Source organism: Aulonocara sp. 'chitande type north' Nkhata Bay, linkage group LG22 (genome assembly GCF_057382095.1).
Source record: "Aulonocara sp. 'chitande type north' Nkhata Bay isolate Kocher_YH1m ecotype deep benthic linkage group LG22, A_spYH_male_GT1.1, whole genome shotgun sequence".
Lineage (NCBI taxonomy): Eukaryota > Metazoa > Chordata > Actinopteri > Cichliformes > Cichlidae > Aulonocara > Aulonocara sp. 'chitande type north' Nkhata Bay.
The window spans coordinates 22,204,412-22,230,366 of NC_141364.1; the positions used below are offsets into that span (position 1 = coordinate 22,204,412).

Here is a 25,955-nt window from a genome sequence, read left to right on the forward strand (position 1 = left end):
GGCACAACAAACGAAAGGTCAAGCGTCATGTAGCGTCATTAAAAATAGACCAAACCAAACTTTGCTTTAATGTCAAACTAATGCAGCTTGAGATTTATTTTATTCATTCAAAGGACAGTGTACAGTTCTTGTATACAACTGTAATGTAGCACTGTAATGTTCTTATTCATGGTAAACCTGTGGATTTGTTTTTTGCTGACTGGCAAAAGTCCTCATGCTGCTCACTTCTCTCTGTTAGGCTATCTTACATATAAAGAGGTGTTTTTACCCTACTTCTTTGTACCGAAGATCCTTTTAGGCACCATCCCCCCCACCGCAAGCACAGCTTTCCCAACACTGCAGACGCAGATATAAAAGAAGAAACAAGTGAAAGAGGTTGAATTCTAAAGCTCCAACACTCCACAAAGAGAAAGCAGCTGCATTTGTAAAGAGGCGCGTTTTGACCATAGTGTCCAACCAGCTGCTGATATGATAAGATCTGCTGTTACAAAAGAAAATGACAAGAACAACCGCACAAATAGTTTTCATTTGATTTTCTGGGAATATTTATTGCGTTTGCATGTTTGTGTGCAAGTTCCTGTAGGATCTGGCAACGTCACACGTACAAATGGCTGCTGGCCACTGCAGCGAAACATTTATTTATTTATTTTGCTATGATCCCGTTCCAAATGTTAACGTCATTTGCTGTAGTTTGAAGAGGGCAGTAATGGCCTTTCTGGATTAACTCCATAACCATTACACGTTTGTCATGTTTATGTGCAGGGACGTGTTTAAAATGCTGACAGCTGTGCTCATTGTGGCGACTTGAACCCTTTGCAGTGTTCGAGATGCCTTTGTATCTTTTTAAAGCAGATTTAGTAGATCAAAAAATTGTAACTCATGACTAAGCATGTGAAACTGAGTTTTCTCAGCATATAGTGCTTAAAACATTTATTAGACCCCTCCCAGTGTAAGGTTTAGCCTCAATTAATAGTACTGGTGTTTATCAATGTCCTTTTTTTGTGTTTTATGGTGGTCTTTAATCAAAATGATGAAAGCAGACAAACAACTAAACCTCAAGTTATTTAAAAATTACTTTCAGTGGTTGAATTTTATGCTTGACTACTTTGTGACTTCTCAGACAAGTCCAGTGTGCCGGCTCAAATTTGTGTGTTAAAATGGGAATTCAGTTTATTTTCCCAGTAAATATAAAAGAAACTTATAAATTTGTTAAGCATTTCTGTGCATTGTAAAAAGCCTTGGACAGCCATAATTTAAAAAAGAGTAATTAATGCGTATCAACCCTTCAAGGAACTAAATTAAATGTGTGATTAAATGACTCAGTAAACGAGGACTGCATCTTTAACTTGGGGCTCAAATTGTTCTTACGATTCCCCGAGTTTAGAATAACTGCATTCACAGCTGTATTAGGCCAAAGTGTGGCTGTTTTGGTGAACGCTCTGCAGCCTTTTGACAAAGTAAAGAAAGCCCTTGGCTGACTAAATATCAGTGTGCATTATTTCTTCTGTTTTTTAAGTGTTTTGGTTGCTTACAGAAGAAAAAGGAAATGTGCCGTTTGTGAATTATACAACAAAAATGTTAATAGTCATATTTTTTTTCGTTTGCAGTCTAATTTCAGCTCAGGTTTAATAATTCAGGGAAAACTTTATGCGATCTTTTAATCTCTAACAAAGACGTAATGAGTAACTTTAGCCTTACCTAGTTACTGAAGGCTTATTTAATTTCACCATCTGCGCTGAGAAGTATTCAATTAAATTCAATCATGTTTATTTCGAGCCGCTCCCGCGATGAGTTGCAGTCTCCGCAGGGAAACCATTAGATCCCCACTGCTGTAAAATAATATAGATCAACTGTTAATCTCCACGAGTCAATTTCAGACCGATGATGATTTTGGCAACACTGCGCGTTTGATTGAATGCGGAGAGATAAGTTGGAGGTTGTGTAAAGGTTGAAGTTATCACTTTGAGGGAGACAGCATAGCTCCTGCTTGTCTGAGTCATAAATTGTCCACAGAGCTGCATTCTGTGCATTTTTGCAGCAGTGCGTACGCCGAGCTGTTGTAGCCCGTTTTAGCCGCTGCTGGCATTTTAATACGGAGCACGTCACTCTGTGTAAAACACTTTCATTTCAGAAATGGTTATTTGTCTGCTGTTACTGAATGTTTTTCATCTGTTATCAGTGATAATAAAGTAGTGGCATGAAGGTCTTTTATCAGGCAGGATTTGACATTTCACGAATTCTTGCCATCTTTTTTTGGACCACGTAGGAGTGATGTAACCATTTGCTTTACTTTTACTCATTAATCTTCATGCTACAACAGTTTGTCTCTACTCTGGATACTTGGCAGGACCTCGGTTATAAAAGCTTTCCACCGCTCTTCTGGAATAGGAGTGCTCGTACACGATATTAGACCCAGACTGCACTGGCCGGTAGTGCGTAAGTGGACGATACGGTGCAGCATTAATGGCTCCCATTTGTTCATTACCTGCGTGATTGCTATTGATCTGCCAGAAGCTGTTTCAGGGGGCTTTGCAGTCACAGAGTACAAAGCTCTGTGTGCCAACATAATACATTACGCCACCAAGACATTACTTTATTGTTTTTTATGCAGATGCTGATTATTGTGGTTGATTGGAAGAGAGCCGGGTTGAAACCTTTCTATTTCTCTTTCAGTAGTTTTTCGATTGAAAGGATAAAATGAGTGATAAATGGAGTGTTAGAATGTATCAGAACGATTAATGCTGCCGCTTCAGGAGTGTTTGGTCAGCAGAACTTTACTGTGTGTGGGCTTCGGCTGTGACCGGGTCCCTCAAAGTTGATTGCACTTTAGACGATGCATCTGAACTGCTCTTATGTTAGATTAAATGTTAAAGTGATCGCAGGACGACATACACTGAGAGAGAGATTAGCAGGGAAATGATTGCGCTTCCCTCTGCTTCAAGTGATATTACAATGTTTCCTTCGTGTTCGTTTTCTAAAGTCCACCTGTGTTTCTTTCAGGAGGCTGTCGGGGAGAACGCAGGGGTGCATGGCCCAGCAGAGGACAGGAAGGAGAAGGTGCCCAGCCCCCATCTCAGCCAGCTGGTGGTCCTCACTAACAGCGGGACTCTCTACGGGCTGGCACAAAGGGTGGTGGCCACAGAGTCTCTGTAAGCACACACCACTGGAAGCATTTGCACACTACATTAAAGTATTCCTTACATTACATTGACATTAGTGCGTGCTTTATGTCATCGCTTGTGTGTCCTGGCAGCGCGATGTAACGTGACAGTTATGTACATCAAAGCACTCTGTTTGATCAAGTTATAGAGGCCGCTTCTCGCTCACTGCCTCGTGTCAGGATGGCAATAATGTCATTACACAGTTTTCCACACACTGGCCGGCAAAGATTAGCCCTGCCTGCGTTGTGTTCCTGCACACACAGCAACACATTTTAGCGCCCCCAAAATCATTTCCTTTCTCTAATTTGATATGTTTTAAACTCTCTCAATCAGTCACTCAGTAACCAGTTTATTTTTGTACTCCTCTACTCTGTTTTTTCCCTCCCTCTCTGTCTTACTCTGTTACATTCACACTACACACTGGTGCCCCCGTGCATAATTAGGTCAAGCTTATCATCAATGCTGACAGCACTTGGGCCCTCAGAGGTCTGCGCTGTACAACAACAGCTTCATAATGAAAGTCTTGTAAACCAAAGGCTCTGACAGCGCTGTTGCCAGAACGCTGAGTAGGCTTACACTCGCTCACAAAAAGGGTTTCGTGTTTTGGAGGCAGGCAACAAGCTCCGAAGAAGAATGAAAGCAAAACGGCTAAAGTGTTTAGTGTAGGTAAAGTTTAAAGGACCAAAGCAGACTTATTCTGTGCAAAACTGCGAGAAATTGTTGAGGGCGTTGGTGGTCGGGTTTTATTTTTTATGCTTTTGATCTAAAAATAGTGTTTTTAGAAAAGACAGCTCACAGTTTGTGTGTGTTTTTAGCATCCTCAGCCTGTCCCATTTCAAACAAAATCTCTGGGAGAGAAAAGAAAGTGGACACAGCAATCATGTGTGAGAAGAATCAAAGACAAAAGCTCAGCAAACTGACCATCGGTTGTTCATTCTCTATGCTGCTGGTCAGGTGTTGCATCTATACAAGCGTGACTCTGAAGTGCAGTGTGTGCTTTCTTCTTCTTATTCCCTCCACAGCACATGATTATGTTGCTGAGGTAAACACAAGCTGTTCCTGCTCACCTTAATGCGATCTTCATTGCTCTATGAAAACAACGGACACAAAAAAATATCTTCTCTCTGGTACTTTTACGCACCCATCCAAAAAAAGTTGGGCCGGTGTTTAAAACGTAAGTAAAAACAGAATGCAGTGATTTGCAAATCTCACCAACCCACAAAGCAGCTACACTTCTTAACAGCGTGGTACTAAAAAGAAAGAGTTGGAGGAACATTTTGCAGCTTATTTGGCAACAGGTCCGTAACATGATGGTATATAGGGAACGTCTCTGAGATGCCAAGAATAAAAATTGGCAGAGGTTCACCAATATTGCAAAAAAGCCTTGTAGAACAGTTTTAGATTCACTTTCCTTGATGTAAAATTATGAAGACTTAAAGATCAGCAGTAGATAATATCAATAAAAGATTCAGAGCATTTGGAGAAATCCTGTTTTCTTTGGGCTAAGATGATTTAAAATAGACTGAGGCAAAGTGGAAAACTGTTCTGGGCTCAGATGAGTTGAAACTTGAAATTCTTTTAGGAAAACATGGATGGTACATCGTAAGGACTAAAGAGAGGAGGGACCATCTGGCTTCTTATCAGTGCTCACTTTAAGCCTGGGCGTCTGATAGTATTGGGGTGTATCTGCACGTATGGAATCGGCATCTTGCACATCTGGAAATGCACCATCAGTGCTGAAAGATATACATACAAGCTTTAAAACAACATATGCTCCCGTCCAGATGAGCTCGGAAATCATGTGTATTTCAGTAATAGCTGCATACTGCAGTTATTCTAACAGCAGGACTTCATAGTAGAAGAGTGGGGAGTGAGGTGGCCTGCCTGCAGTCCAGACCGTTCACAAACTGAAAACATTTGGAGCGTCATATGTCAAAAAATACGGTATAGACCCAGGAGTTTTGAGTATTTTGAATCTTACCAAACAAGACTGGAACAACATTCCTCTCCTAAAAGTCCAGCAGCTGCTCTCATCAGATTCCAGATGTTTTTGATGACGACTATTTTTAAAAGAAGGGATGCTACACGGTGGTAAACGTGGCCTCTATCCCAGCTTTTTTTGAGAAGTGCTGCTCGCATCGAATTCAAGACAAGCTAATATTTTTTTTTTAAATGGTGCATTTTGTCACTTTAAGCATTTGATATATTTTCTGTGTTTTGTTGTTGATAAAATGTGGGTTTATGGGATTTGCAAATCAATGCATTCTGTTTTTATACAGTGTCCAAACTAGTGTGAATTTATTAACATTAAATTATGCTTTAAAATAAAGGTTTCTGTTTGGGTTTAGATGTTAATAATAGGCAAATTGAATGCAATTTATCTTTTTTTCCTAAGCGCCCTATCTAAAAGAAAATTCAATTTATAGCCGCAAGAGTCTATTAGAAGAATAATGACACAGATGCACTCACTGACCCCTTTTAAGGTACACCTATTTAACAGCTTTTTAATACAAATATCGAATCTGCTGATTACACAATGCATCATACCATGCAAGTGACTTAGTATGTGACGGACTGGCTGCTCTGAGTATTTCACAAACTGCTGATCTGCTGGGATTTTCCCACACCATCATCTCTGGGGTTTACAGAGACAGTCTGGAGGAAAAATATCCAGTGAGCGGCAGTTCTCTGGGTGAAAATGCCTTGTTGATGTCATAGGTCAGAGGAGGATGGCCAGACTGCTTCAACCTGATAGGAAGGCAACGGTAAATGAAATAATGAGAAGAAGAATAGCATCTCTGAACACACAAATGTTAAACGAGAAGGAGTTTACTGTACTCAAATGGCCACCTGATCTCAATCCAATAGAGCACCTTTGGGATGTAGCGGAATGGAATGTAAATTTAGTGACTGTCACTTCTGTGGCCTCAGACTTTTAGTTCTCTGATCTTTCTCCAAAACCCCAATTTATCAGCTAACGACAGGTTACCTTTAGCTTGCAGTGAGGGGCGTCTGCAGGTTTAAGGACAGCTTCTTTTTTTTTCACTTCATTGGTGTGTGCATTCACACCCAAACGGAGGTTCAAGAGGCAGCAAAAGAATGTGGAGGTCCCACCTGGGACTGGTGTCTTAGTCTGATTAAGTCGATTTCTCCTGTTTTATTCTCTCTTTTTTCCTGCTGTATTTAAGAGCTCTGCGGAGACCTGTTGTTCTTTAATTAATGATCCTTGTTAAAGTCAGGACTCAACTCTGAACTTCAGCCCACGTAAACATGTTCACTCACTTTTTATTTCATGCACTGTAACACTTCAGAGCCATCGATCAGCCTGAGTCAAGAGGTCTTTATTTAGTCAGTGCTGGATACAGAGTGGAAGGGGGGGGGGGTATTAGTTCTGAACGCATTGATTGTTTTTTTCTTCTTCTTCTTTCTGTCCTGTATTTCTCTCTGCTACCTCTTTTGGTCTGAGTGTTTTTTCAAGGATAATTGAAATCCAATCCTTGTCAAAAAACCCAAAAAACAAATAGAAGTGCTGCTTGATTTGTCGGACGTGAAAATACTTTGCTTTGGGAGGTGAGACTTAAAGGTTTGGAAGTCAGACAAGTTTTTACAGCAAAATTACAGCTGACTCCATAATTTACATTATAATAATCAAATTTGATTACCCTGCCTCTCGCCCTATGACAGCTGGGATAGGCTCCAGCGGCCCCCGCGACCCTGAAAAGGATAAGCGGAAGCGAATGGATGGATGAATTTGATGTTTATTTCATCAAAACGTGACCAACAAGGGAAGAAATGAGATTGAACAGCAGGAAATGCTGGAAACTCAGGTTTAAGCACATATGACTAAAATCTTGATCTAATTAATGGATCAGAAGAATCAAGGGAGACAAAAAAGTAAAAAAAAAACTTCTTATTCCATTTGAGATGTTTTACTGTTGTTCAAGAGTAACAGAGATTTAAGGTGATGTTCTCTCTAATGGTCAGTTACTCCACTTTGTAATAGTAATACGAGCTTTTGTAAATAGATCTGTCACTCTTTAATAACACAAAAACAACACATCGTAATTGCCTTTTCTTATGTGTCACAAGCAGAATGATTCAGAGCATATGGGCAGAATTTAAAGGCTGTTTCTCTTTGGTTGTGTCAGTGTGTTTCTGGCAGAGCAGTTTGAGTCCTTGCAGTCCCACTTGGACGCGATGATGCCTGCAGCCAAGAAGCCCTTCCTGCAGCAGTTTTATTCCCAGGTATTGTTTGGTTTATACAGTTATGCCTCCTCTGAGGGCACAGGCCTCAATTATTACAGTAACTGATCATGTCATCACTGTCAGCTACAGCTGTCAGGTTATTTCAGACATCGTCTCCAGCTGTAGAAAACCGTTTGTCTTTTATTTTATTTTAACCTCTTGTAAGGCTGAGATTATGTTATTTTTTGTTATTTGTAATTGATTTTCTCCACACATGCACTTAAATATGTGGTTTATAGGATGTGTTTTCCTTTTGGATTTCACTGTTAATATTTAAGGCACAATGTGAAATATGCTGTGTGACTGTTGTGGATGTGCTCCCCCTCCCACCTGCACTCCACTTGCTTAATTGTAATTGTGCCCTTTTGTTTTCTTTAAAAACAAATGAAAACAACTCAAACCCACATGGATAACTTTGCTTCTTTTTCTTTTTTTTGTCTCTTTGACATTTGAAATTCAGATGAAGAGACGGGTCTGTTTGACCCAAAACATCAAGTGAATGTCATGTCCTGATTTCGCTCATTGGAAACTTTAACATTGTTCTTCCTGCAGAATAGCAGGCAGTTGAAAAATACCTTATCCATATGTTGACTATAATGATCCACTAACTCTCATATATGTATCCTTCCTTCCTGCACTCAGACGGTGTCTACAGCCAGCGAACTGCGGAAACCAATTTACTGGATCGTGGCGGCCAAGGCCATCGACTATGAACAAATGTTGCTCATGATGGCCGGAGTTAAATGGGACATTAGGGAGATAATGTCCCAGCACAATGTATATGTGGATGTCTTGTTAAAGGTAACGACGAATAAGAAAAGCGAATGCTGATGTTACTGTAGCCTATTTTTGACCCACTACCGACAAAAACCAGCTAAAGTTATTAAGCATACAAAAACTTCCCACCTGACCATCACTTCAAAATTCCACTGTTTGGAAAACTACTTGAGCTAGGTCCTTTAAAGCTTTTGGTATGATGGCTTTATGAGTGTAGCTCACATTAACATAGACTGATGGATGCTTGAAGTCCCTAAAATATTTGGACAGCAGATTTGAAGCTCCTGTAGAAACCACAGTGTTGCAGGTAGGGGACTGAGATTTTGTTTAGAGCCTCTCATAAACAACCTGCATCATATTCTTTAAAACAGTCTAAATCCAATTAAGGGTTATGCACATATTAACGCTTAAATGTTGAAGCAGCTTTTACTCACATTTCATAAAGATCTCATGCAAATACCTCATTAGGGTTTCTGCATCATTCATATCTTTAAGACCCTTGACTTAGCAAGGTGAATATAAATGATTCTGAGACTACTTGGTGCCCTTTTTAAAACCCTTTATTCCTTTTTTGTGCATTTTATAGCAAAGAAAAGTCCACAAAGATCTCAGTGCTTATTACTTTTCCCAAACAGATACCGTGTCCTCTCAGTGTCACGCAATATCCACGCTACACAAAAATAGAACACAAAGCAGCTGTATTAGATTTACCTTTATCTAGCAGGCATCCCTCCCCCTCCACACATTGTGTCTTTGTTGCACTCATAAAAAAAAAAAGTGTTATCCTTCTGCCATCAGTACACTAAGCATTAGCTCTTATTCTTTTAAAGTCTGAAACTGTGAAGGTCATTGTTCTCCTCCTTGACTCAAAGTTCATTCAGGGACCTTTAATATCAATTATTTGGGATGGGGGTGAATAATTTATTATATGGGTGAGCTGTTAAGAGCCAAATGCAGATCTCTCCTGAAGTTTTCTGCTTTGTTAAAGACATCTGAGCTCACTGCTCCCAGAAGTATTTTTAGAATGAGAAAGTTTCTTCTAAATGTGTGTCTTTATTCATGCTGGCTACTTATTCTTTTATAAACTTGCATGGCGGGGTAAAGGACACATTTTTCCTGCTTCTGACACTAAGAGAAAGAAAGGTGCGAGGGGCTCGCTGCGGTGCGGAGCCATAAACAGAGCAGCATCAAGCAGAGGCAAAATCATACATAACAGATGGCTGATGGCTGAACTGCTTAGTGACTCGGACAGACGTGGACAGACATCGTATACGCGTGTAGTTTTCCATCAGGTGCTAATAGCCTCCCCCGTCATCGTGTCAAGACGGTCATAATGCATGCGGGGTGTGTTACGTGATTGAAATAAGTGGTGCTGAGTTTTGTTGTAGCGCGCACACAGCAATATTTTATTCATTCAACAATGGCGCTCATTTGCATATAAAGTGGCAAAGACATGCCGAAGCCTCAGAATGACTTCATTGACAAAATGCTTGAGTCAGAGTCTATTGTGAGGCTGTGAATGAGTAACATTTCATTTCAGGGTGTAAAATGAATGGGAACATGCATTAAGGTTCACGTTAATTTTTTTTCTATAATGATGCAATTTAAAAATGTAATTTAATACTTGCATATTTTATGAATTTATTTACAATCTTAATCTGCATGTGTCATATTTACATACTTACCTAGGTACTGCAGTTTGTTTTTGGAAGGCAGTAACAGAAAATGAATCAGAATAACATTTTAGATTTAGATTTAGATTTTAGATGTAGCTTGTATTCACCTTGGGATGCTGTCAGACCGGAGTACAGTATTCACCGGCGCCCAAATGATTTGTTTTTGCGCATGATTTGTGGCTCAACAGCTTCATACATGCAGCCCCCGCGCTCTTCACTACTGTACGTCAGCATGCTTTGCTTCCATCAGTGCAGACGGCAGAATTATTACTTAGCTCTGTTAGAGTTTCAGGAAAGTAACCCACACATCCTGCCGGCTGCTTACACTGGTGGAAAAAAACAATAATTTAGCCGAGATTGATCTGATTTACTTATAATCACTATTTTGGATGTATAATTTAAGCTAAATGGTTTAAAGGAAAACCCAAATGCTGTTTCTTGAGGCAGCGTGTAAGAGAGAATCAAAGGAAATCCTTAAAGTGTTGTTCATGACAACTTTTTGTTTTGTTTACGTCTTCCAGTTAGAATCCAACAAGGTCATTACATCTCAGTTCATCAGGTCATTTTAAGGGATAAAGATAGTGACGCTTTTTTTTCTCGTGTCATTGTGTTGAGGGGCCATTTCAGAAATCTACTATCTGGAAAACTAGTTGAGCGAGGCCCTTCAAAGTTTTTGGTATTATGCTCTCTGGAGTGCATGCAGATCAAGTTAACATAGAAGGACAGATACTTGGAAGTCCCGTAATTATTTGTAAGTCTGATCTCTGACAGCAGATTTGGAGGTTTCTAGAAACCAAAGTTTGCAGGTAGGGGACAAATATTTAGCTTATTAAAAAACAAGCTGCATCATATCCTTTAACAGTCTAAATCAGGTGAATAGTTTCACACACGTTAAAGCTTAAATATGAAAAAGAAACATACTTTCATCCAACTTCAGTGTGATACCAAATCCAAGTCATCTTTTTTAGAAAGGGCAAGCTTCTGTTTATTTTATATTCAAAATGTATGATGGATTTTTGAAATGCACAAGTAGATGCACAATAGAAGAACAAGAATGCAAGAAAAATGTCTAAAACTTTCATCTCTTCAGTTTTGTTTGTGTTTATTGTAGAAACAGTAGAGACCTAAAATTCTGCATAATCCATATTAAGACGTTATTTTCTTTTTCTGGCTAATCTGTGATGGTTAGGTGGAAGCGTTTGGCTGAATAATGTAGTGTCCATATTGAGATTTTTGTGTTTAGACCTAATTGTAGCTGTAGTAATATAGAAATATAGGAATCTGTTAATTAAAATGCTTTTTTTAATGAGCCGCATGTTGTTTATATGTTGATATGAAAGTTATGGTACTTTTTAGCGAAATATGACCAATTGTATAAAATATTTTCCTGACCACATATACTTTTTTTTGGTAAAAGACCAGCGATTTGTTTTTCTGCTGCATCGTGTTGTACTCACGGGAATGTGTTCACCTTTTCTTTCTCCCCGCCTCATCAGGAGTTTGAGCAATTTAACAAGCGGCTGGGTGAAGTTTCCAGACATGTGCGCATCCCCCTGCCTGTGTCCAACGTCCTCTGGGAACACTGCATCCGTTTGGCCAACAGGACTCTTGTTGAGGGGTAAGAAAGTGTATGCAGTGAGTTATTGTTAAACCTTAAATATAAAAAAGGCAAGCTGTTTTTGTACATAATGTTTCCCCCCTCCACCATCTGCATGGAGCACCGACTCAAAGCCGTGCGTCACACACTTGGTGTCTGTCTGTGAGTCATTTGCTGCTTTATGAAAAGGCTGTTGTCTATTATCATACTGCTATGGGCTGCTCACAGAAAAAATAACCTATAACAGTGGCAGCGACAGTTTAGAGAAGTCTGTCACTCAGTTTCTCTACTTTAACATGAGCAAGAGATTCATACGAAGACTCGCTATTCCCTCCAGCAAAAAGCACTACAGGCTGTTTGCCACTGGCAGCAACCATCTCCTCAAATCTACTGAAACAAGTGCACATCCCAGTTTGAGTCGGGCTGCCATCTGCCCGAGAGAAATTGGGCTTTTTTTTGTCTCTCTGCACAAATATCATACCATACCAAACAGATACTGAGTCCACTAAAACTGTGGAAAAACTGTAATTAAGAAATACATCTTAAAATCAGTGAATAAAACACCTACAATAAAACCTCGGTTAAAGGAAAGTCATTTTAATGAAAACAGTTTTAAGTAAGATGCATCTTTGTTCATCAAATATTTCGAAATATGAGCAAAGCAGCACAAATTTCCGTGAAATAAGGATCAGGCAGAATCAATACCTGAACTTTAAATGAACCCGTTGTGCTTAGATGTGTATCCACCCACCTCCTACGATCCGCATCATGCCTTTCCTAAAGCCAGGAAAAATCCGGGTATGAAAGACTTCTTTAGGATATACAGGTGAATGCAAAGCAGTCGAAGTAAATGCTGTATGCTACTGAACTACAAGGAGGAAAGAAGTGTAAAGCAAAATGTTCAGATTGCTCAATCTTCGTGTTAGACTTTTGAACTATTTGTATGAGTTGTGTAACCAGGCTAGGTACCACACAGTTCTGCTTTTAAACCACTGCATTTAGAAAAAAACACTGAAGCATTCGTCATCCATCCATGCCCCAATTTTTCTCATTAGTTTTCATTAGTTTGTGCACTACAGGCAACCGTTGACAATAAAACACATATCTTATGCTTCTCTGTCTGACAATCCAATGGACGGGTCTGGGTTTGGTGGTTGCCACGAGAACAGTACTTGTCTGATTGCATTGTGCCAAGCGTCAAGTTTGGTGGAGGGGGGATTATGGTGTGGGGTTGTTTTTCAGGAGTTGGGCTCGGCCCCTTAGTTCCAGTGAAAGGAACTCTTAATGCTTCAGCACAAGAAGATATTTTGGACAATTTTATGCTCCCAACTTTGTGGGAACAGTTTGTTTACGACCCCTTCCTGCTCCAACACGACTGCGCACCAGTGCACAAAGCGAGATCCATAAAGAGACATGGATGAGGGAGTTTGGTGTAGAAGAACTTGACTGGCCTGCACAGAGTCCTCACCTCAACCTGAGGGAACACTTTTAAGATGAGTTGGATTGGAGCCTGCGAGCCAAGCCATGTCGTCCAACATCAGTGTCTGACCTCACCGATGCGCTTCTGGAAGAGTAGTGAAAAATTCCCATAAATACTCCTAAACCTTCTCAGCAGAGTTTAAGCTGTTATAGCTAACAAATGGTGGGCTGACATTATATTAAGTCCTACGGATTAAAGGATGGGATGTCATTCAAGTTCATGTGTGTGAACCCAGAAGAGTGAATGCCTTTGGCAACGTAGTGTGTGATACACTTGGCATTAAAGGGTTAAAACTGAGGTTCATCAATCTCTGCTGACTTTTTTTACTGTTATTACAACCTTGTCCTTCTGGATGCAAACCAAGTATAAACATCTTTGGGTTTGTTGGAATTTCTTTTGAGATGTCACGCTGAATCTGGAACAGTTTTCCTTTAACCTCGGTGCTTTTTACTGTCTTTTCTGCTTAAAACGGATCTTTTTACTCTCAGGTTACAGTCATTAATAGTGCCACTCAATTTGTGTTATGAGCTGAGCTATTGCCTCAATGATTTGAGGCTCACACTTCTCAAAAGAATGACTCTTTCTTTATTTATTTCTCTCTGTGTTTGCTCCCCAGTTTAAACATCTGCATATCATAAATTTAAAACGAAAATTCTTCCCAAAGCGTGTTGTGAAAGCAGCGGGAAGAGCAGAGAAATTGACCTGCCGTCCATAAAACTGTGTCTGGTTCCTTCTGAGATATTCCCTGAGAAAAACCACTCGACGACGCTGCCATCGCCTCCTCTATTCATGTTGGCAGTCGCATCTCTGCAGCCTCACCAAATACCCATCAGGGGATTACCTGACACAGGCCACTCACACAAACCGCAGAATGCTCTTGACACATCTCTTGTAATGCGTTTTACCACTTTTGCCCTTGCAAGGGAGCGATATAGGTTGTGATAGGTGACAGATTGTCAGGGTTTTGGGTTTTTTGTTTTTGTTTTTTCTCAGCACCTCCACTGTCGCTTTTCTCAGGCTCATGCGCGGAGCATATGTGTGAAGTATGTTTTTAGATGGATGGTGCGATAAATCCCTCTGATCGGACAGATTGGGTGCACAGCAGCATCGAGTCACGCCGACTGGACGGTGACGAAGCGAGAAATAAGCAGCTGACAATCATCGTGAAGTTCCACACATTTTATCGGAAATATGAAAGGACTGCGACTGACGTCAAAGTTATCCCAGGTTACAAATTCAAAGCAGGTTACGCTGAACCGTGTTGAAGCCAGGGAACGCAGTTCGGGCTGAAAACAAGTCCTTGCTCTAAGTGGCTTTGTTCTTTCCAAGCGTTTTAAATAAGAGGGAGAACATCGACTGCGAGGCATAGGTGGATGCCTCGGCCTCAAACACAAAGAGAAGGGAACATGTTTACTTCCCTACACGTTTGCTGAGCGCTCTTCCTCTTGTTGCGTAAGAGAACTTTTGAACCCTTTCCAATGAGCAAATGGCCCATTACGACTGCAATGCTTGGCAAATTTAAGCTGCTGTTGCTGACCGCCTGCCTGGTTCTCCCAGTACACCCTCCAAACACACATCTCCCAACCCTCTGGCACAACGAGATAGAGCGGTCATATTTATTTGTTTGTACTCCGACCGCCCTAGTCTGTTATTAATTTTCTCTGTCCAGCGCTTGTCCTTGTCTCCTCAGAGACTCGCAAAAACCGCTCCGTTAGCATTCTGAGCCACAGCTCAAACACTCGCCACCAAAAACTCTGGCAGCTTTGACATGAACAAGAGAGGGAGAACGACAATGATGATGAGAGAGAGAGAGACGGGGAAGGTGAGGGGAGAAAATGGAAACGAGAGAGAGAAAAGCTGAAGTGTGAGACGGGGAGAGTTTGCAAAGTGCAGATGTGTTGTGTGGAGTGTTAATGTACTGGAGATGTCACAGTCCGACCTGCCAGTGCGCAACAGTGCTCGCTGCCAAACACATGGAACACAAGCAGACACACACAATGAAATGCATGTGTACTCTGGCCCACACACATGTACCAACACCACAGGCCGTGTGGAACAACCCGATTTAGTGTAATACTGAAGGGAAATAAAAAAGAGCCCGAATGCAAACACCCTTAAATACACATACAAGAAAATGCTGTAAAAACACACGTGTGTAACAGCTGGAACTCTAAACAGGTTTCGGTCAAACTTGATTCCAGAATTAAATATATACACTAAATATATTCATCCAAATCCACAAATATAAAGCAAAATATCGAAGTAATCCTACGTAAATAAGTAAATAAGAATTATTACTAATATTAAGTAGTATAGTAAGTATTTTAATAAGACAACAGCATATTCTGCAGTAAAATCACACCAAATAAAACCATTGAATTTAAGATGATGTGACTTGGATTGTCACAAGATCAGACTTACTATATGACACTTTGGTAAGAGAATATCATCTCAGTTAATTAACAGGAATTAAGCACCATTTAAAAGTGAAAGCAACACCCTGTTTGTTTAATTTGGAGTTAATATTTGGTATTTTTCTGAGAGATTTACCGAATTTATGTGAATAAGTACTAATTTTATTTTACTGCAATTTTTTTTACATTTGGAGGAAAATAATGAATGGTTGTGATGTCAGCATTGATCAGAATAATCGGGATTGTCATTTTAGCCATAATCGTGCAGCGCTAGCATTGACGTGGTCCCAGCCACGCACACCTGTGCCATAACGTGCCTCCACCATGTTTGACAGATGATGTGATAAGCTTCAGATCTTGAGTTGTTTCTTTCCTCCTTCATATTTTTCTCGTCCCATCATTCTAGTACAAGTTGATTTTTTTTCATCTGCCAAAAGATTTTTTGCCAGAACCTTTCAGGCTCTTGTACGTGTTTTCTGGTAAAATATGATCTGGACTTCCTGCTCTTTAGTGTCACCAAGACTTTGTACCAGCACCTCTGTGTTTACATTCAGGATGGCATCTCTTGATTGTAGAGTTTATCAGCGATAAACATCGAGATTTCCTTTTTGACTTTGCTACATATTTTGAAGCATTTTTTCTTAACCATGGAAAGAATTCTGTGATCATCCGCTGTAGTTGTCTCATGTGGTCTTCCAGGCCTTCGGATCTCAAATTGAGAGTTGAGAGTGACCAGCTGCCAAATAATTAAACACTTGGAAACATCTCCACATCTTATCTGTCCAGTTTCAGTTTCAGGGATGTGTTCAAATACAGCCCAATTTGTTGTTATTCAGTTCAATTTAGTTTCAGTTATAAGGTGCCAATTCACAACAACTGTTGCCTTAGGGCGTAATAACTTAAACTCCCCTTACTATCAGTGTAAAGAAGTTGAACTACACATTTAAAACCTGATATATCTTAATATAAGGGGGGGAAAAGCACAACTTTAACTGTACGTCTCAGGTTTTCTACTTGATAGAGAAAAGCTGCTATAGTAAATTTAAAAGCATCACTCTTTGGAGTTAAATTCAAAGACATAAATGTGTAAAATTACGGAAAAGGTTTTGATAGCTGATTGCCCAGACTGTCTTTTAATTAGAAAAGAGAAAGTTTTTTAATTCACAACAATTTTCTTTTCTTACTGAATTTCCTCCCTAAAATTTCTAAAGTAGATATTAAAAAGACAGAAACTTTGGTCATCCAATTGTTTTTCTGTTGCTTAATTACTTTGATGTAGTATGAATGTAGCAAAAGCTGTAAAATGCAAGAAAATATAGTCTAAAAATTATGACCTCCTTCCCAAAACCATAGAGTGGGTCCTGATTTGGACTCTTTGCCAGGCCAAATCTGGCCCCGGGGCCTTATGTTTGACACCCTGGGCTAATTTTTCATAGAATAGAGGGAAGAGGCCTCAGCAGAACTTGAAAACTAACTTTCAAGTTCCTGGAAATTAAGAACTGTATGTATTTTTTTATTTTATTTTTTTAAAAAGGCTGTAATTCCTAAATGGGGGTGCACAGAGGCAAAATTGCAAAACATGTCTCATGTCCAGTACTACACAGAACTACTACAGTAACTGTGTAGTAATGATTTTGTCATTTTGTATTCCGTTTCCCTTTTTTGGCAATTGGACTGCACACTTTAAACACTGGAGTAGAGAGATGGCTTCTCTGAAACCATTACTGTGCAAAAGTTTGCAAAGATATTTACAGTGTTATCATTGTGTCTTTTTATAATTTATTTTCTCGCTTAATATAAATAAAAATCTTTAGTGTTGAAGTATTGTGACACACTCCATCGTGCAACTGTTGTTTTCATAGAGGTTTTGACTTGTAGCAACAAAACCTGCTGACCACAAATCACACTTCCATCATATAAACTGAATGACTCATTATGCATTTGTACAAGGATGTAATTTATATACTTTTTACAATCCCGTAAATTTTCTCGTTTTATTCCCTTTATTAAACATATTACACTTTTCTTATAAACGGATTAAAAATGTTAAACTTTACCATGTAGCTACAGAAGCTTCATTTACTTTTCTGCTGGGGTTTATTTTGACTTTTTGAGTTTTAATACCCTCGAAGAATTTGACTTTTTTTTAAAAAGCTGGAGCACAAATTTCCAAATGAAATATACCCAGGGGTATAAAGAAATATTTTTTTATTACAAATCTGTCTTGCAAGCCTGATGGAATGAATATATATATATATATATATATATATATATATACACACACACATATACACACAGAGTACTGGGCATTTTCACTTTGCTAGGTACATTGTGACTTCATTATGCACTCAGAGCACTTAAGAAAGGCAGATTTTGTCTGACATTTGGTGATCTGTGCTTGGAGATGTCTGAAGAAGTGCAGAATGTCTGAGCATGGTGATATTTGGCTGGAGAATTTAAGTGTGGAAAATATGTGATGTTAAACATAACCCTTAGGTCACATGCATGCGAGCGACCACTGGGATTGACTTCCAGAATTTACTTGTGTTTCAGTCGTTACTTACCTCTACCTGAGCACTCAGGGCAATGCTAATGTCCTTCTCCGTCTGCTCCTCTGTCCTCCTCTGTAGCTACGCTAATGTAAAGAAATGCAGCAATGAGGGCCGGGCCCTGATGCAGCTGGATTTTCAGCAGTTCCTGATGAAGCTGGAGAAGCTAACTGACCTGCGCCCCATCCCTGATAAGGAGTTTGTTGAAACCTACATTAAGGCCTATTACCTGACTGAAAATGATATGGAGCAGTTCATCAAGAATCACAGGGTGAGACAGTGACACAGGCTGGTGGTTATAGCAAGTTACTCCATTTCTGTTAAAACAGCGAGACCGTGTGTTTGATTTTTCTGACCGACTCGTTGTGTTTCTTTGCAGGAGTACTCCATGAAGCAGCTAGCCAACTTGGTGAACGTTTGTCTCGGCTCACATATAAACAAAAAGGCTCGCCAGAAACTTCTGGCAGCCATCGATGACATTGACAGACCCAAGAGATAGACCAATGCACAGAGAGAAGCCCAAACATACTATCCATCCCACAGAGATGAACCCTCCAAGAGTGTAGCTCAGCGTTGAATGTCTTCATTTTCAAGTCTAAAAGGTGCATTTAGCAAGCTGGAAATAAGTAGCAGAGCTATTGCGCACTAGCTCTAATACTGTACATTATCTGCTAATTGCTAATTATGTGCTAATCTAGTCTTCATATGGTAAAAAATAATTAACTCCTGCTTGCTTGAACGCACCTTTTGATTTGCCGATATACATAAATACTAAACCTAGACCAGAATGCATGCCCTCATGTTTTCTTACAACATGACGTTTTTCTGCAACCACAACAGCTTACGTTTCTTTGAAGATCCCGAGTTTGTTTGTCTGCTGCTCACTGTGTAATGCGGTGTGTCCGTTTAGCACTCGGCTGCTTGTGGCTTTCCACCCTCCGCAAAAAAAGCCAGTGAACATGTGTGAGTGGCTAAATCGGACTCTTAATGTTGTTACGCTTTCCCACGAGAACATTTTAAAACGCCTTTACTGTCTGAATGTGTTAACTGAAGTCAGTGGTTCTGGGTTATTGTTGACCTTAATCGTTCACTGTAACTTATTGCAGGCAATACGCTCGCTGTAGATGATTTCACTTCGGGGTATTTGCTGCGTCAGACTGGATTCTCTGCTTGGTCGTTTAGTTAGTTATGTCCATGAATTAGATGAATCTAAATGAATGATGATTCTGAAAGTAATATAAATTGCTGTAGTTAGCATTTGTTTGATTGGATTATATCTGCACCAGCTGCATTTATTTATCTGCCATCTGTCATATCCTTTTTTTTTTCTTTTTTTTTTTGGACGAGCAGTAGAATTTGGCTCATTTTTATCTAAATTTGATAGGCTCCGATAGTTTAACCTGAACGGACTTGCAGAGATGTTTGTAACCGTAACTTCCTCTGGAGAAAAACAAACAAACAAAGGTTTTGCTTCACCTTTGTATATATTTTGTGTGCAACTATTCCAAGAAGAATACTGTAAATGTGAATGTTTGAGCAATGTCTGTATTTATTTCTTGCTTCGTGTCTTATTTGGGGTTTTTTTTTTATATGATATAACTGCTGGAAGTGTACTGTAATATATCACCTCTCAGTATGTTGTGACGTATCACCTGAAGCATAAACAAATATTTAAAACTGTCATATTATGTGAAGGGTCAAGTGCACTATAATAAATTTAAAAAAATCAATAAAAATCATTAATCGGTGTTGGAATTTTAGGTTGAACCACAATGATTCTAACGCAATAAACACACTAAAGGTCGATGCCAGTTGTGGTGTTTTTCCTGCTCGTTTCATCCTATTTGGTGTCATGCTCATAATTCCCAACCTTTCCAATCTCTGTACCGCAGCAGTTTTAGTAGATTAACTGTTGCTTTAATCAGAATATATGAGTGCTGCCTTTGAGCAGTGCTGCTGTCCATTCTAATGATGTTTTAGTCAGCCAGGAGCAGGACGCTGTCAGACTAATTAATGTGGTTTCCTGTGTGGTTACAAGCCCACAGCCTTCCTTTTCAGGGGAGACTACTGATTAGGCTGAGCAGATCTACCCATAACAATGATGAGTCATTGCTTCCTATTGTATTAGAGTTCAAACTTTTTGCTTTGCCTGTCATCAGTTCGTGGTGGGTTTTGATATAAAAGACATCAATGTTCTAATAATAATGAAACCTGGAGGCTGAAAGTACAGACATTTAATTCTTAACAGAGCTAAATGCTGTGGGTGGATGTGCGTGTGTGTGTCCATACAGAAGAGAAGCCCTTAAGCAGCATCCAAGTGAACAAGGTGAACACTTAGCAACTCTTCATCAAGCTGGCGGTCTTCCAGGCATGGCATAGTTCTGAAACTGATTGCGCAGTGATGAAGTTTTCACAGTTTTGGCTCACCCTCGCAATAGGTTTGAAATGAAGAGAGCATGATGTCATTGAAGTGCAGACTTTCAGCTTTAATTCAATGTAGGGAAATGCATTTAAATACGATTAAGCATTTTTAAATAATTAATCCAATTAGTGCAGAATTACTGATATGATTTTAATATTAGTAATTACTCAACGGGTCTCAGCGTGTTAGATGATAGATGAAGTTCGTGAATGCACAATTAGAATAAGGCTGAACAAGTATGGTTTGTCTGGAAGGATTCCCAGGAGGCTGTTTCTTCTCATGCAAGAACAAGGCAGCACAGCTTGGGTTTGCAAAGCTACATCACAACAAACCACAAGACCTCTGTAACAGTGTGCTTTGCGCAGATGTGACAAAAGTGGAGATGTTTGCCCATAATGCACAGCGTCACACTTGGCGAGCTCCAAACACCTCATATCCACCATCAGGCACGGCGGTGGTAGGATGATGATTTGGGCTCGTTTTGCAGCCACAGGACCCGGGCACCGTGCAGTCCCTGAGTCGGCCATGGACTCCTCTGTATATCAAAGTGTTCTAGAGTCAAATGTGAGGACATTTGTCCAACAGCTAAAGCTCGGCTAAAATTGTGTCATGCAACAGGACAATGATCAGAAGCACAGAAGCAAATCTAAAGCAGAATGGCTGAAAAAGAAAAGAAACAAGATGTTGCAGTGACCCAGTCAAAGCCCACTGGAATCTTCTAGCTGCTGTTAAAGCACAATTGTAAAGAAGAGTAAGACTGAAAGTCTCCACATAGATGTGAGAGACTGATAAAGTCATACACGAGACTATTACTTTAACTTGTTGAAGTAATGGCTAAAGGTTGTTCTGCTATTAAATCACATGGAGGTGTCTACATACCTTTGGACAACTTTATTTATTTTTTAGATTTTCCATTGTGTGAAATCTCTCTGGAACATTAAATGAATTTACCTCGAGGACATCATGTCACACAATTCATGATTTGATTTAATTCATCATCCTCGCATAATATTACTCTTGTAAAAAAAGACTAATAACAAACATCACAAACATGCAGAAATGCAGACTGATTGGTTTTATCAGTTAGCCATGAGGAACATTATAATGAGTTTCAAACGTGAGGAAAGAGGGATGAAGGAGAGAAGGAGTCCGAATCAAGGTGAGGTGGGGGAAAAGGGGAGATGAGGTTGGAAGTGTGCAAGGATAGATGAGAGAAGAGGGGATGAGGAAACTGGGAGATTTGTTTCTGTTGCCAATCTAGATGCAGCTCATGTTCTTGGCTTTCTTCTCCTGCTCTTTTCTGCTGCGTCTTTGCTGCTTTTTCTTACCTTTACAGCTGTTTGAGTGCTTTTTCAATCTTTTCCTCTGTCAGTTCAGTGTCTGCCATTTTTGAATTCATTTCCATCCTTTCCACCTTCTTCTCTTCTAATGCTTTCTGGACTTCCAACAATTCCCCTTTATGCATTTTCAGGTCCATTTTTTGTTAGTTATTAAAGAAAACGTGCCCACATTCCCCATGCATGGACAAGTAAAATAATGCTGGTGAGGCTGAGGGCTTGTTGTAGCCTGCTGTTTGGGTGTGCAGCTAGAAAAAAACTGGTGGACTACTGGAGGTTAAAGCAGCCAACTAGTCACCTGCAGTTTACTGGCTTGAATCTCCGAACTCCTCTCTGAGATGTTTGTAAAGAACCCCTGACAAAAATTAAGGATAAGAAACAAGACATTTGTGACCCTGCACAGTTATCTTCCTTTAACCAGGAGGGCAGGGGTCCTCCTTTATTTCCTGCATTCTTTACCCACCAAGTGTACTTTATCAATCTTTGGGTTTAACAGCTTAGCAGTGGGTTCCAAACTTTCTGTACTCTCATATTACAGTTATTTTACCAAGTCTGATTAACATTATTTTAAAATGAGAAAAACAGCAATTACACCAATTTCAGCCTCTCAGACTTCAGAAAACATGTCCTAATATAGGATGTCCACCTTTTTTTCCTTCTGACTTCTCCATCGGTGAAATAAATCATAACAGTGATGTGTGTGTGTGTGTGTGTGTGTGTGTGTGTGTGTGTGTGTGTGTGTGTGTGTGTGTGTGTGTGTGTGTGTGTGTGTGTGTGTGTGTGTGTGGCAGAGATAATTACTTTTAGCACAAAATATTCAGCATGGGTGTGAGCCGATCCTTCAGAGGCAACTTTCAGTCTACAGCTATGATTCACATGGACAGCTCAACTTTAGCAGCTAGAGTAATACTACTAATTACAAAATTATAAGAGTAATTACACTAATTAATCTAAATAAATATTCTTGGGCCACATAAGGAGTTTCTGTTATTATATATCTATATATTGTTTTTGCATCAGTGGTATTTGGCCCTTGGGTTTTCTTGCTCAGGTTTCCTCGCCTTCGCGCCCTCCTCTAACGCTCTGATTCACGACTCTCTTCACGCCACTGTTCCCACCGTCCTTGCGCGACACTTCAGGGTGCCCGATTGGACCGTCCCATGATGCCATGACCCATTTACCCTTTTAGATAAAAGATCACGCTCCCCTTTACTCCTGAGTGTCTGCCACTCTGCCAAATTCCACGAGCCAGCCCTTTTAGAAATCAATATCATTGACCTACATGGCCTCTGTTCCCCCACCATCTGCTGATATGCATTCACACAGACTTCATTCATGTCTATTCATACACGTTTGATTGAGAACAATTGCTGGCGGAGCCCATTAGTATTGCTTACTTTGTGCGCTGATTGATAAAACGAGATGTGACAGCGGAGGAGGGACAGCTAAAAGTAAAGGTTGCACTGAGAGGAGGTTCTCGTTGTTCATAAAAGAGGAAGTTATAACGGCACTGGGACAGTATTTAGATCAAATGTTACACAAAAAAAGTCTACTTTTTATCAACAGTCATCATCTGTGAGAAAAAATGTATTTCCTCAGGCATGGGTAAGTCTTTGATAATCAAAGTGCTTTGAAAGCTTAAGCTTTGGCACGCTGATTAAAAATCTGCTCGAGCAAAACTTTATTATTAATATCCAAAGTTTATTGGGCTGTGTTAAAATCGCTTCAGTGTCTAATATAGAGTGAATTTGTTGCGGTGGGCGAGAGGCTGATGATCTGACATGCTTCAGGAGCTTATTTGAGATAAATCTGGCATTTGTCTCAAAGAAATAAGACAAATGCATTACCTGTAATATAATATTGCAGTCTAGTTGCATCAGCACGTGGCATGTTAGCTCAAAGGCGCTCTATTGTTGCACGTGCGCTGTTCAACCCTTTAACATGTAAATAAATAAGAATTAAAGATAAGGAAGACCCACTGCCCATATGGAAAAGATATTTATAAATCTTATAAAGTTTGTATCTGTCTTGTGTGAAACTTGTATGAAAAGCATATAAGAGTGAAAACAGATATAAGATCCCTTGAAAAATTATATAATGAAACTTGTATGTTTTGGATACTTACTAAAACAATGTACGAAAGTAATGAGAAAGTGGCCACTTTCATGAGTAAATCATGTAAGCCTTATATGATTTACTCATGAAAGTGGAGTAATCACATATAAGTTTTTACTATTTCTTTTCCATATGGGTGGGAGTAAAGAGCGCTGCAACTTGTCCTTCACAGCAGGTCTCCTGTCACCTGTCTGACAGAGAAGACGGGAAAAGAGTGAGAGTTCATCTGGAGTCGGTACGAAACAATTTTGGGGGACTTTTTAATCTCGGCGTCTCACTCTGCAAGAGCAGAAAATCGAAAACTGTAACTAGGGAACTGTGCTGGGTTTAGACAAACCCCTCTGCTTTTTCATAATGACAGCGCTCGTATTGATTCAGCCCTATCACTAAACACAAACCTCAGAGGGAATGGGAATAGTCCGCTTCCCTAAAGAAAAAGGAATTTAGACATGTTTACTGTATCTGTTTCTTGTCGCAAATTAAAATTTGTTCAGCTTGATATTGAAATTAAGCAAAACCTGAAGCCACTGAAATTAAATCACCCACAGTTTGAGCTGTTTGGGTTTTTTGTATGCAAACAGCATAAAAAAAGATTAATGAATATTTTAGAAATACCGCAAACACACCGGTTGAGGTATTTAATATAATGCCAGTACTTCTCATCATTTTGACTTTCGTTACTGACTAAAGCGGCTAAATGGATGTCAGTCTCTGCTGCGTAAACGTGAACTTTAACGAGGAGCCGCCGAGAAGCTCGCTCCACTAGCTGCTGCTAATTTCCTGCTTGACTAGCCGTGCTTGTGTGGAAACCATATGGTTTTGTGCGGTCGTACACATAAACAAGGAAACCTCTGAAGAACCATCAGGGCTCGTTTTTTTCACGCATCTGTGTTACTTGTTTGGATTTTGTACAGATATATGGAGCGGTAGCTGAATTTTTCTTTTTAATTATAAAGTAAAATTATCTGCCTTCATGTGGACACTGAAAACAAAAGCTGTGCGCCTTTCTCCTCATTTTCTACAAACTGTTCTTGAACTTACTTTGGAAAATTAGATGAAGCTCTGTGATTATTCATTCTGAATTATTATTTTTTTTAAAAGCCATCCAAGGCAACATTTTCATGTTTATATTTACATTTAGGTTTGCAAAGGTGAAAATGATTGTCCTAGAAGTTTGATCCTAGAAGTGGAAGTGGTAAAAGTTATGAGACGTTCTGGAGGACGCCATCACCGCTCACATCAGGAAACACAAACCAGTAAATAACACAAAGTCAATATGTGCAACAGTCTTTCTACCACGGGTACAGAATATTCTCATCTAATATTTCTAAGTATTATATGTGGTTTTCTTAAAATGTAAAAAAAAAACATTTGAAAGAAGGGGAAGTTTTTTTCTCAGCGGATTAGTTTGCTTGCAGCTGGAATGAGTTTCTGTGCGTATCTGTTTCATAATCTTAGCCCCAGCCAAATGGCCTCTAATGCCGTGCGGTGCCAGTTAATGGCATTTTCTTTGAGAGGACATTGAAAATTAACATATCTTAATGGTCATTGCGTTTAGCGTTGAACAGAACGATTTTTACCAAGATTCATCCTCAGAAATAAATGGGTCAAGTCTACTTCACCCTTTGGTTCATGTCAGATCAATGCTTTTCCTTTAATGCATAGGATCATACTCCTCTCTTCCTAAACTTAGAGCAGACCGAGTCTGTGTGAGAGTGCAGATCATGCTCCCAGTATTGATCTGTCTCCCCGCTAATATCTGACATTGGAATCTTAACAAGCTCCTACATTTGCCAGAGGATTAATTTTAGAGGGATAGTAATGGGAAATCATGGCTCCACGGTGTTTACACAAAGTCGTTTAACCCAAAGTGCAAGCTGAGATGTAGCCTGTATTGACTGTATGTAAAAGATGGAGGATGCTTTGTAATTGCCAATCCTGTGGTAACAAAAAGGATATCTGATTGATCAGTGGGACTCTCCTGATCTTTGATCTCAGCAAACAATCTCCAGACAAGTTTATGGTTTCAATTACTACTTTTAAGTCTTGGGCCTCAGTCACACTAGTGTAAAAATAGGATGGCAATCCTCATCTGACCAGGAAAAACTGGTGGCTGGCGAGTGATTACATTGAATTTTTTCTGACTTCCACAGGTGGAGCGTGCAGCACCATCGAGCTCGGG

General features: G+C 39.7%; 1 protein-coding gene and 1 long non-coding RNA gene across 6 annotated transcripts in view; one reads left to right on the forward strand and one right to left on the reverse strand.

The window, feature by feature from the left end:
- LOC147304178 (uncharacterized) overlaps positions 1-12,361 on the reverse strand; it is a 51,814-nt gene extending 39,453 nt beyond the window's left edge. For 2 of the 4 annotated variants that reach the window (XR_015127033.1, XR_015127034.1), the window contains exons 1-2: positions 12,208-12,361; positions 11,317-11,466 (exon numbers count right to left, since the gene is read on the reverse strand). This is a non-coding gene — a long non-coding RNA (uncharacterized LOC147304178). Of the gene's footprint in view, positions 1-5,653; positions 5,910-11,316; positions 11,467-12,207 lie in introns of those variants that run through there. The other 2 variants (XR_015127036.1, XR_015127035.1) reach the window with 2 other exon arrangements.
- The window catches only part of vps50 (VPS50 EARP/GARPII complex subunit), a 128,763-nt gene extending 109,060 nt beyond the window's left edge, over positions 1-19,703 (forward strand). For both annotated transcript variants that reach the window (XM_086281415.1, XM_086281416.1), the window contains 6 exons: positions 3,001-3,149; positions 7,310-7,406; positions 8,049-8,207; positions 11,356-11,477; positions 17,981-18,170; positions 18,279-19,703. In XM_086281415.1, the coding sequence (XP_086137541.1) occupies positions 3,001-3,149; positions 7,310-7,406; positions 8,049-8,207; positions 11,356-11,477; positions 17,981-18,170; positions 18,279-18,398 (837 nt within the window). In that variant the 3' untranslated portion in view covers positions 18,399-19,703. The remainder of the gene's footprint in view (positions 1-3,000; positions 3,150-7,309; positions 7,407-8,048; positions 8,208-11,355; positions 11,478-17,980; positions 18,171-18,278) is intronic.
- Positions 19,704-25,955: the final 6,252 nt, after the last annotated feature.